This window comes from Eumetopias jubatus, unplaced genomic scaffold, assembly GCF_037043125.1.
Source record: "Eumetopias jubatus isolate StellerSeaLion01/CBP00866 unplaced genomic scaffold, mEumJub1_p1.0 scaffold_13, whole genome shotgun sequence".
Taxonomy (NCBI): domain Eukaryota; kingdom Metazoa; phylum Chordata; class Mammalia; order Carnivora; family Otariidae; genus Eumetopias; species Eumetopias jubatus.
In genome coordinates, this window is record NW_028274819.1 from 48,238,505 (window position 1) to 48,250,857 (window position 12,353).

The 12,353-nt window shown below is 37.0% G+C and overlaps 1 protein-coding gene across 2 annotated transcripts in view; it reads right to left on the minus strand.

The window, feature by feature from the left end:
• Nucleotides 1-12,353, minus strand: part of SWAP70 (switching B cell complex subunit SWAP70) — a 77,152-nt gene that overhangs the window by 8,150 nt on the left and 56,649 nt on the right. For both annotated transcript variants that reach the window (XM_028116746.2, XM_028116747.2), the window contains 4 exons: nucleotides 12,038-12,265; nucleotides 9,427-9,573; nucleotides 8,168-8,276; nucleotides 5,650-5,831 (listed from right to left, as the gene is read on the minus strand). In XM_028116746.2, coding sequence (XP_027972547.1) covers nucleotides 5,650-5,831; nucleotides 8,168-8,276; nucleotides 9,427-9,573; nucleotides 12,038-12,265 — 666 coding nt within the window. The remainder of the gene's footprint in view (nucleotides 1-5,649; nucleotides 5,832-8,167; nucleotides 8,277-9,426; nucleotides 9,574-12,037; nucleotides 12,266-12,353) is intronic.

Here is a 12,353-nt window from a genome sequence, read left to right on the forward strand (position 1 = left end):
CTTATCCTTCATTTTTACAATGTGGTTGTATCATACTGATTTGTAGATAAACACAATTTAAAATGTGAAATATGGTATCAAAAGCATAACATGTTGGGGAGGGGAAAAGACAAATGTTGAGCTTTAGAATGGGATCAAACTTAAGTTATCAACTTAAAATTGTGTTACATGTATAAGTTGTTATATGTAAACTTCATGGTAATCACAAAGCAAAAACCTATTTTAAATGTGCAAAAGAGAAAGAGAAAGAAATAAAAGCATAGCACTAAAGAAAGTCATCAAACCTTAGAGGAGGAAAGAGAAGAAAGGAACAGAAGAAATACAAAAACAGCCAGAAAACATTTAACAAAATGGCAACAAGTACATACCCAATATTAACTTTAAATGTAAATGGACTAAACTCTCCAATCAAAAGACAGAGTAGCTGAGGGCGCCTGGGGGGCTCAGTCGTTAAGCGTCTGCCTTCAGCCCAGGTCATGATCCCAGGGTCCTGGGATCGAGTCCCGCATCGGGCTCCCTGCTCCGCGGGAAGCCTGCTTCTCCCTCTCCCACTCCCCCTGCTTGTGTTCCTGCTCTCGCTATCTCTCTGTCAAATAAATAAATAAAATCTTTAAAAAAAAAAAAAAAGACAGAGTAGCTGAATAGATTTTTTTTTAAAAGACCCCAATCCACTGAATTGTATACTTTAAAATGGTAATTTTATGCTATGTGAATTACATCAATAAAATTTTTTTAAAATTTCTCATTATTAAAAAAAAAAGACCTGTCTATATGCTGCCTACAAGAGACTCAGTTAAATATAAGGACACACACAGACTGAAAGTGAAGGGATGGAAAAAGATATTCAATGCAAATGTAAATTAAAGAAAGCTAGAATACCTATACTTATATCAAACAGACTTTAAAACAAAGCCTGTAATAAGAGGCAAAGATGGGTGTTTTATAATGATAAAGGGGTCAATCCAACAAGAAGATATAGCATTTATAACATTTAAATATCCAGCATAGGAGCATCTGAATATATAAAGCAATTAACAGACCTACAGGGAGAAATATTCAGCATTCCATAAAAGCAGGGGACTTTAATAGCCCACTTACATCAATGGATATATCATCCAGACAGAAAATCAATACGGAAACATGGTCCTTAAACAACACATTAGACCAGATGGGCTCAATGATGTATATAAAAATTTCCATCCCAAAGCAACAGAATACATATTCTTCTCAAGTACACAAGGAACATTTTCCAGGAAGATCACATGCTGGGCCACAAAACAAGTCTTAATAAATTTATGAGGACTGAAATCGTTATCAAGCATCTTTTCAACCACAATCATATGAAACTAGCAACTCCACAAAGAAAACCAGAAAATTCACAATTTGTGGAGACTAAACAACATGCTGCTGAGCAACCAATAGGTCAAAAGACAAATAAAAAATACTCTGAGACAAACAAAAGTGGAAATATAACGTACCAAAATTTGCAGGATGCAGCCAAAGCAGTTCTAAGACTGAAGTTCTTAGCTATAAATGCCTACCTCAAGAAACAAAAGTCTCAGGGGCACCTGGGTGGCACAGTTGGTTAAGCATCCAACTCTTGGTTTTGGCTCAGGTCACGATCTCAGGGTCATGGCATCAAGCCCTGCATCATGCTCTGTGCTCAGCAGACAGTCTGCTTGGGATTCTCATTCCCCCCTCCTGCTCTCCCTACCCCCTGCTCAGACTCGCTCTCTCTCAAATAAATCTTTAAAAAAAAGGAAAGAAAGAAATTAAGAAAGAAACAAAAGTCTCAAATGACCTAACTTTATACTCAAGGAAAGAAAATGAAGAAAATGAAGCCCAAAGTTAGTAGAAGGAAGGAGGTAACAAAGATTGGAGCAGAAGTAAATAAAAGAGACCAAAAGACGAGAGAAGATCAATGAAACCAAACTCGTTCTTAGAAAAGATAAACAAATTGACAAGCCTTTAGTTAGACTCACCAAGGAAAAAAGAGGACTCAAATAATAAATGAAAGAGATGTTACAAAGGATACCACAAAAACAAAGGATCATAAGAGACTATTATGAACAATTACACACCAACAAAGCAGACAACCTAGAAGAAATTTATAGATTCCTAAAAACATACAACCAATTTGATTACTAGGAGATTCAATCAGTAATCAAAAACCTCCCAACAAAAAAAAGTCCAGGACCAGACAGCTTCACTAGTGAATTCTACCACACATTCAAAGAAGAATTAATATTTGTTCTTCTCAAACTTTAAAAAAAAAAAAAAAAAAAAAACAGAAGAGGAGGGAATTCCTCCAAACTCATTTTATGAGGCCAGTGTTACCCTTATACCAAAACCAGACACAAGAAAAGAAAAATAGGGGCTAGCATCCCTGATGAACACAGATGCAAAAATCCGCAATAAAATATTAGCAAACCAAATTCAACAATACATTAAAAGGATCATACACCATGATCAAGTGGGATTTATTCTTTTATATAATTTAAATTTTTGAACCATATGATTATATTACCTATACAAAAGATTAGATTTTTTTTAAAGAAACCAAAGTGGAAATAAAAGTTATTTGGGAGAGGAGGGGGATGAATAGGTAGAGCACAGAGGATTTTTAAGGAAGTGAAAATAAGCCTGAATGATACTCTAATGGTAAATACATGTCATTATACATTTGTCCAAACCCATAGAAAGCAAAACACCAAGCATGAACCTTAGGTAAACTATGGACTTTGGGTGCTATGAGTGTCAGTGTAGATTCATCAATTTTAACAAGTGTACCACCCTGGAAGGGGATGCTGATACCAAGAGAGACTGCGTGTGTTGACACTGAGGTACATGGGAAATCTCCGCATCTTCCTTTTAATTTTATTGTGAACTTAAAAGTGCTCTACAAAAATAAACTCTTTTTTCAAAAAAAAAATGTGGGTAATCCCTTTAAAGATATGTATTAATTTACAAAAACTACAGATTTCTTGTTCCTTCTTCCAAATTAAATGAGGCCAATCAAGTCTTACAAAACCCACAAATGTTATCGAATTCCAGGTGATTAAAAGATTCATCTAAGCAGTTTTTTTCTAAATATGCTTTAATGAAAAATTAGGATGAATTTTACTTAACAAGAAAAAGAAAATTAAAGATTATTAAGGGATCTATAATAATGTCTCAACACTTGTCAAATCCCAAATCAGTTGCTTAACTAAAACTAGATAGGAGGAAAGCTGTCTAGTTTGGCCTAGGCCTTGTCAGCTCTGACCATACATTCACATAAAGCAGAACAGGCCATCTACATGCTCATGGGAGGCAGAGTTTAAAAGAGTCTAAAGGTTCAAAAAGATGCCAGATGGATGAATCTCAAATGCATGATGCTAAGTCAAAGAACCCAGTCTTGAAAACTTACATACTGTGCAATTCCATTTATATGACAATTGGGAAAGGCAAAAATATAGCAACAGAGAATAGATCAGTGGTTGCTGGGGGTTAGGGATTAGTAGACAATCTGAGTACAGGGGGCAGTGTGAGGAAATTCTTTGGAGCATTAGAATTGTTCTGCATTCTGTCTGTGCTAGTTACAAGAATCTAGACACATGTAAAAACTCATACAACTATACATAAACCATGAATCTTACTGTTTGTAAACTACTAAAAAACTAAAACAAAAGAAAAAAGGACACCAGAACTTTCAAGTATCGGCAATACTCTATCCTAACTTGGGTAGTAGTTTCAGGGGTATTCACTTTATGATGCTTTGTATACAATCTTTCATACTCTCTTCTGTAGGACCTCTTGCACAATTTTTAAAAATTATGAAAGAAGGACAACAAGCCCAGATTTCCACTCCATTCTTATAACACCCACTACTGCCATGTGTACAGTGGATGAAGGAAGCAGTGATCACATACCACAGGTGCTCATCCTAGCCTATTACGGGAGATTTAAAGAAAATGTATTACAGCAGAAAGACAAGATGCAAAAGTGATTCAGGAGGAAGAACAACAAGACCTGAAGAGCTGCTTTTAGAAAGTAGGTATACTCTCTGGAAAACAGTATGGAGGTTCCTCAAAAAGTTAAAAGTAGAACTACCCTCCAGCAATTGCACACCTAGGTATTTATCCAAAGGATACAAACAGTGATTTGAAGGGGCACATGTACCCCAATGTTTATAGCAGCAATGTCCACAATAGCCAAACTATGGAAAGAGCCCATCAACAGATGAATGAATAAAGATGTGGTGTATATATATACTCAGCAATCAAAAAGAATGAAATCTTGACATCTGCAACGACATGGATGGAACTAGAGGGTATTATGCTAAGCAAAATAAGTCAGAGAAAGACAAACACCATATGATTTCATTCATGTGGAATTTAAGAAAGAAAACAGATAAACACAGAGGAAGGGAAGGAAAAATAAAACAAGATGAAAACAGAGAGGGAGGCAAATCATCAGACTTTTAACTATAGGAAACAAACAGGGTTGCTGGAGAGGAGGTGAGTGAGGGGATGTGGTTACTGGGTGACAGGCATTAAGGAGGGCATTTGATATAATGAGCACTGGGTATTATATGCAACTAAGGAATCAGTAATAATATACTGATAATAACTGAAACTCATACTGAAACTAATATACTGTATATTAATAATATATAGAAATTAATAATATGCTGTATGTTAACTAATAATATACTGAAACTAATAATATACTGTATGTTAACTAAATTGAATTTAAATAAAAAATTAAAAAAAAAAGAAAAGAAAGTAGGTATGCTGGATAGGAAAAACTGTTTCTAATATCGTATGCCCACATAATTCCTAAGGTTATAAAAGTATTAGAAAATTCTTTGAGTCTACTCAGAGGATGTCAGCACAAAGTGTGGCATTTCCATGGACTGCAAAGGGAGAACCCCACCAGGAATGTGGGGGCTTATACTGTGAGCATCTCCAATACCCCAAGGCAAAGGTGCTACAGAGGAGACACAAAAGGGTCTTGGATCTTGTAGTTAAGCAGGTGCTCACTGACTCAAGGCAGACAGGCTCAATCCATCCCAACTAAGGATGGTGCCCAGACACCAAAGACCGACTCCCACCCCCAGAACCATGATACAACTGAGCAACAAGGTTTCCCAACGAATGTCAATTATCCTATACAATCTATGGTACTTGACCTCCTAGCCCAGAGGTGGAAGGAGAAACCGACCCAGACTTATCTTTGACTCTGAACAGTGAGACCCACAGCTCTATACTAAGGGTACTCAGGAGTAAAGATGGGAGCTAAGAGGGGGAAAAACTAAAAAAGCAACACACCCTGCCCAGGTCACCAAAAATGACCTTGACATCCTTAGGGGAATAAAATTTCTCATCTTTATCTGACAAAATTCAACTGTGCTCACCATTCTTATAAATGTTCTTTTCCAGTCAATGAAATGCCTTGCTGACCTGAGACCCTCATACTTCCAAGGCTGGGAAAACCAGGATGTCTCACTCAGTAATCTAGATACACTTCCTGAGAAAACAATTTACCAAAACATCTCTCTAAAACTGCATGCAGCTGGTCTTGGTGGGCCCAAAGCTTGTAAGTAAGGTAGCTGTGGCTCCTGCAATGAAACAGAGAGCCCTCCCCCAGCCCAGTGTCCATTCCCACCTTCCTCACGGTCTCCAGCTCCTGCTGCTTGTTTTCGTTGGCAGCCTGGAGCTCCTTCATCTGTCGCTCCAGTTCCTCTTGTTCAGCCAGAAGCTTCTTCCGGAGTTCTTTCCGACGCTGGCGGGCTTCTTTATGTGGTGGGGGGCTGCCCAACTTCAACAGATGGATAGTAGAATGAATGGCTATAAAAGGCGAAGGACAGAAAAAGGGACAGACTGTTTATTCTTCGTATGCAGATGGCATACTGGGAAGAAAACCAGAGACCCAGTGTAGATTCTGATTCTGCCATTAAGTACTGGTGTGACCTTACGTAAGTCATAACCTGCAGCATCAGTCTCATCTCTAAATGTGATCTCTGGAGTCCCTTCCAACTCCAAAATTCCACAACTGCGTATCTGTGCTTAAATAGATACTTGATTCAGGAATATCGCACACATTTGAAGAACTTACAACACTTTCAATTCCCTTCTCTATATTTCTCAAAAGGCCAAATAAGAACAAGACATAGTAAGAGCTGAGATTCAAACTTCTTAATATCTGATTTGCTACATGCTGGGTTTAGTCTGCCCTTATCTATGCCTTCTGAAACCATACCCTTATACACTTCCTTCCTGAGATGGTTAAGAGTAGCTACCATTTATTGAATACTTGCTATATGTATACCCTTTACATGCATTATCTAATTTTTATGTATCTTCCTGATTATTTGAATTAATTTTAATTTTTTGAACAGCTATTACTTTCACATGGTTCAAATTCAAAAGCATGAAAAGACATATAGGAAAAGTCTCCCTCCTGCTCCTATGCCCAAGTACTGGCTTCCCCTCTCCACTACCAACTAATGCTAACAGTTTCTTGTCTTTTCCAAAGATATTTTAAGCATATACAAATAAATATGTATATACATCCTCCACCTTCTTTTGACATAATACACTCTTCTGAGCCTTGGTTTTTTTCACTTACTATATCTTGGAGAGCTTTCCATATCAATATATAAAGCATTATACAGGGCACCTGGGTGGTTCAGTCAGTTAAGCGTTTGCCTTCAGCTCAGGTCATGATCCCAAGGTCCTGGGATCGAGCGCCAATCGGGCTCCCTGTTCAGCGGGGAGTCTGCTTCTCCCTCCGCCTGCTCATGCTCTCGCTCACACACTCTCTCTCAAATATATAAATAAAATCTTTTAAAATAAATAAATGAATAAATAATTATATACAAGTACTGTACAGAACCCCATTGAGTTTCTTCTATCATTTATTCAACCATTTTGCCATTAATGGACATTTAGGTTGTCTACAATCTATCACATTTTTGCAATGATGTGCCATTTTTAAAATGTGCAAGTATATTTTCATTATCTAATTATTAACACTCACAAAAACCTTGAGAGATAGGTACTATTTTTTTTTTAAGATTTTATTTATTTGAGGGGCGCCTGGGTGGCTCAGTCATTAAGCGTCTGCCTTTGGCTCAGGTCATGATCCCAGGGTCCTGGGATCGAGCCCCACGTTGGGCTCCCTGCTCAGCAGGAAGCCTGCTTCTCCCTCTCCCACTCCCTCTGCTTGTGTTCCCTCTCTCGCTGGGTCTCTCTCTGTCAAATAAATAAAGTCTTTTAAAAAAAAAAGGATTTTATTTATTCGAGAGAGAGGTAGTGAGAGAGAGCATGAGCAGGGAGGAAAGGGAGAAGCAGGCTCCCCACTGAGTAAGGAGCCCCATGTGGGGCTTGATCCCAGGTCCCTGAGATCAAAACCTGAGCCGAAGACAGATGCTTAACCAAATGAGCCACCCAGGTGCCCTGAGAGGTAAGTACTATTATTATCCCCATTCTACACAAGAGGAAAAACAGCTACAAAATTCATAATTCAACTCAAGTGACCCAGGAAAGAGGATACAAACCTAGGTGCACTTGCTTCAAAATCTTAAGCCACATCAAAATGACAATTTTCAGTATAACATAATTTTACTTATGTCAAGAATATCATATTCAGAAGCCCCTTTCATGATTTAAAAAAAAAAAATCTCCTATGTAGTGTTTCATTCTTTACTAATTTTAGAATAATCAGTTTAAAAGTTTAAAAGTTATTAAATCAAAAGTTTATGTTCTTGAAATAATTATTTGAAACTAGTGATTTCTTGTGAAAATAACAGATCTTAAAAATTACTGGAAATATTCAAAAGTGATTGCATTATTCCTCTTTTGTTTTCTGTATTACTAAAAATTCAAGATAGTCACTTCAAAATTCTTCATAGTCCTTAAAAGGGGAAATTCCATTCTCTTTAAATAGTAAAAGTGAATAAAACTTAAAATGTCCAGTTTATAATTTTCCCACAAGTTCATTACGCAAATGAAACTGATGAAAAATTTGGGAACTCCTCTCAATTTGTTTTTCTTTTAGCTATTATGCTGCATGCAGAAATAACTACAATGAGGGAACAATGCTTTAGTATCTCTAATGAGATTAAAAATACAAAGTCAGAGCTCTCAAGTTATATCATGACAAATAATAAAAACTGCCTTACCCTGAATCCACTCCTGTTTCTTCTTCTTATCTGAGGCACTGATTTCAAAGGTCTTATCAAAACATTTTATGAGAAAAAGGCATTTCTTCCCATCTTTGTCGGGCAAGGACTAACACAGAAAGCAAAATCGGTTTTTTAAAATTTTATTTTTAAGCATTTAAATTTAATTTAATCTGAATTATTTATACAAATCTGGCTGAAATTCAATGTCAATGAAAAATATCTATAAGAGCATATTTCTGATTTACAAAATGCTATTCTCTAGGCAACATTACCTATGGTAACAATGACCCCTGATTAGTACACTTCATCTGGACTGCGAGAACCACCAACACCTGATGGGGACACCATGCTTTGGCTTCCTGAGCACAGTGACTCTTGTATGTGAGCACACCCCTTACAGGAACCCTGGAAGGTATATCCACGTCGTTACAACAGGTATTGATTCCAATGCGCTATGAGGCTACTAAGCCAGGGTGATTCCCACATCCACCTGATGCAGATCCACTCTCTGTGCACTTGGGCTGTTATTGCTAGCAAGCTATGGCTCCTGTCCTATATCCTTAAGTAGACTGGTATGGTCTATGGTAATCTCGTGAGTCTCCATGTTTAGCTGAATCTAAGAAGACCCCTTAGTAGGCAGTGCACACCCCGAGACATCAGTATATGTACACTATTTCATCCATCAAAATACATTCTCATTTATGAGCAAGATTTTAGGTATTTTACATGTTCTTCATCAAATACAGATGTGATGATAGTTCAGATATAAATTAAAAACTCAAAATTTATGTTTCCTGAAGACTACACTTCTTTACAGAATTAACAGCAATGAATAAGGTGTCCTGAAAATCACCTAAAATATTCAAAGATACTGCTCGTATTTTCTTTAGTTTTATTTACTGTACTCAAAATGGCCCAGATTTCCCCATATATTCATGATTTCAAACACTGTCTTCCTGAATATTTTCTGGCTTTCTTTTTTGTAACTCCATTTTATTCAATAAATGTTTCCTTAAATGTTCAAATAAATCTGACTTAATCCCTATACTTTGTTCATGAGACAAAATAAATTCACATTACAAAAAACTTCTGTCAGGTATCTTTGGTTTTTGGTTCAGAAAGTCTAGTAACTGTATGCCTATACTATTTTTAGAAATGTTAATTTTAAGATTATTTTAAGGTTCTAAAGCCTAGAAGCAAGATAAAAGACTTGAGCAGCAGGGGGCAGCATCAGAAAGAGGTAACTAGAGGCTTACCTCCACACAGCAGTTTTCATCCAAGAGAATGTCTCCTTTCTTATCTTTCAGATCCTCACTCACATAATAAGAAATTATGTTGGGTTTTAGTACAAACCAGCGTTCAGTCCAGTTTTTCCGTCTATGGCCTTTTTTCATCATGTAACCCTATGAAAGATTAAATCTGATATAAATGCCTGGCCTTTTACTTATTAGAGCTGATATCTCTTCCTTGAATACATGAATATAAGTGGTTCTTGACCTTTGTGGATCATGAACCCACTGAGGACCTATGATGGCCAGGGGTACTAAAGCCAGTCAAATACATGCATACAAAAGTTTACACATAATTCTGGACCTGCAGAGACAACAGTCCACCCCACTCTCCATCCCCCAATGCTATATACGTTGTCTTAGAACTCCTGGTGCTAAAATCATTGTGATTTTTTTTTAATTCCTTTTTTTTTTTTCTTAAAGAGACGGAGAGAGAGTCTTAAGCAGGCTCCACACCCAGCACGGAGCCTGACATGGGGCTCAATCTCATGACCCTAAGATCATGACCTGAGCCGAAATCAAGAGTTGGACACTTAGATTGAGCCATCCAGGTGCCCCTAAAATTCCTTATCTTTTGGGGATACCTATGGAAATATTTATAGATAAAATGAAATGTCGGGGACGCCAAGGTGGCTCAGTCAAGTCCTGCATAGGGCTCCCTGCTCAGCAGGGAGCCTGCATCTCCCTCTGCCTGCCACTCCCCCTGCTTGTGCTTGCTCGCTCTCACTCTCCCTCTCTGACAAATAAATAAAATCTTAAAAAAAAAAAAAGTCTGGGATTGTTTCAAGATACAGGAGAGGAGAAAGTAGGAAGTGTAGGATCAACCATGTGTTAGTGGTTACTGGGGCTGGATGAATGGTATATGGGAGTTCACTATACTATCCTGTCTATTCTGATTAAAACACATACACACACAAAACCCCGATAGTGATTCTCAGTAAATTAAAACCTCAATCAATGAAAATGTTAAACTTGGTCAAATGTACCTTTTAACCAATCACCTTCTGGCACCAACCTACCCTTCTACCTGACCTCTCACTCACTATTCTGGAGGAAGAATTCTGCTCCAGATGAACAGAAAAGAACTAGCAGTTAGGATTCTGGCTTCTAAATGTAGCTTCTACACTCACACTTCTAGACCTATACTTCCTTCCCACATATCAATCACAAAGGTGTACAATTCATATCTTTACTTAAGCAAAATGACATATTATTATAGGCCAAGCCTTTCAGGGTTGTTTGAGAATAGCTGACATTTTTTTTTAAGATTTATTTTTTTATTTGAGAGAGAGACTGCTCACGCACGTGAGTGGGTGGGCAGAGGGTGGGAAGAGGGAGAGAGAATCCCAACGGAGCACAGAGCCCAACGTGGGGCTCAGTCTCACCACCCCAATCTCACCACCCCAAGATCATGACCTGAGCCAAAACCAAGAGCCAGACGCTTAACCGACTGAGCCACCCAGGAGCCCCAAGAATAGCTAACATTTTAAATATTAAATGTGTAAGTGCTGATAGCCTAGAGTAGACTATATATTATCATTAAATATTTATTACCTTGCTGTATCATTTGATTATTATGTCAGGTTCTAATCATATACTTGTTCAGTTTCCTAATCCTTGGACATTGAAATAAAAGCTATCTCATACTGAAATTCATCTGTAGTCCAATTATCCTGCCATCTGGTGGGCCTAGAAGTCTTTAGACAGAGACCATGTCTCACACTTCTTTTTAGCACTAAAAACCTACACAAATGAACCTCAATTAATGTTTCTTGATGGGCTCAATTAGGGAAAAAGCAAAGACAACAACATCACCTGCTTAGTTAATAAAGGACCAAAGTAAGGAAACCCCAACTTGGGAGTTATTATTCAGTATAGTAATTAAGAAATCGGAAAGATCCACTAAAAATATATATAAATTCTATTTAACAAGCATTAAGCTTCCCATATGTATATCATATGCTATGCAGGTCATAATCTAATAAAATAAATGCAATTTTGCTAAATAAAGGTATTTTTCTCCCAAAAGTAAGGGTATTTTTCTGATTTTATAAAAATATATAATCATATACATACATTCATGTATAGAATCCTATAAAGTACTAAGTCCAATAACAAGAAAGGAATAAAGAAGAAAATAAAATTTACAGAAATCCCACAATCCAGAGGCAACTTTGGGGACCATCCTTCCAGATAGCCCTACAAACGTGTATCACATTTCATGAAAGGGGTTGCAAGATACTTCCTGTTCAATAACCTGTTTTTTTCTCTGAACGATATGCCATGAGGATCTTTCAGATCAACAAATATGGCTGTACACAACATGAAAGTACTTTAAAAATAGTTTAAAATGTGGTCATTTAAACAGTTCTTTCAAAATAGTAATTTCCCAATGCTTAAGGGTACTTCAAAATTGTACCAGTAATTTTTTTAAAATTAGAGCCTAATACAAGACTGGGAAAATAAGAAACTATATTCCTGTTCTAAATCAGTGTAAAAGTATAAATGACTTATGCCCGATGAAAATATCTTATTTCAAACATGTCAAATTCTAAAGGTGCGGAGACAGCACTCTTACCTGTTTCAACACATCTAATATAAGCTCATTAAAGACTTCATTAATCGCCATGGACACTGTCTGCCGATCCATGCCTTTGCTGAACTGTCCATTTCCAATAAGCTCAATCAGTTCCCACACAGAAAGGCCATCTTTACTGTCATCAAAGTTGATTTTATAATGTTCAAACTGTTCTTGCTGCCAACCTCCTCCCATAACTTCTGTAAGTTTCTTAAGCAAGTATTCAATCTGTACAAAGAAAAATGTAAAAGCATTAATTCCTAGTAAAAAAAAATAACTTTTAAACTTAGGTATGTATCTATGTTATTTACACTGA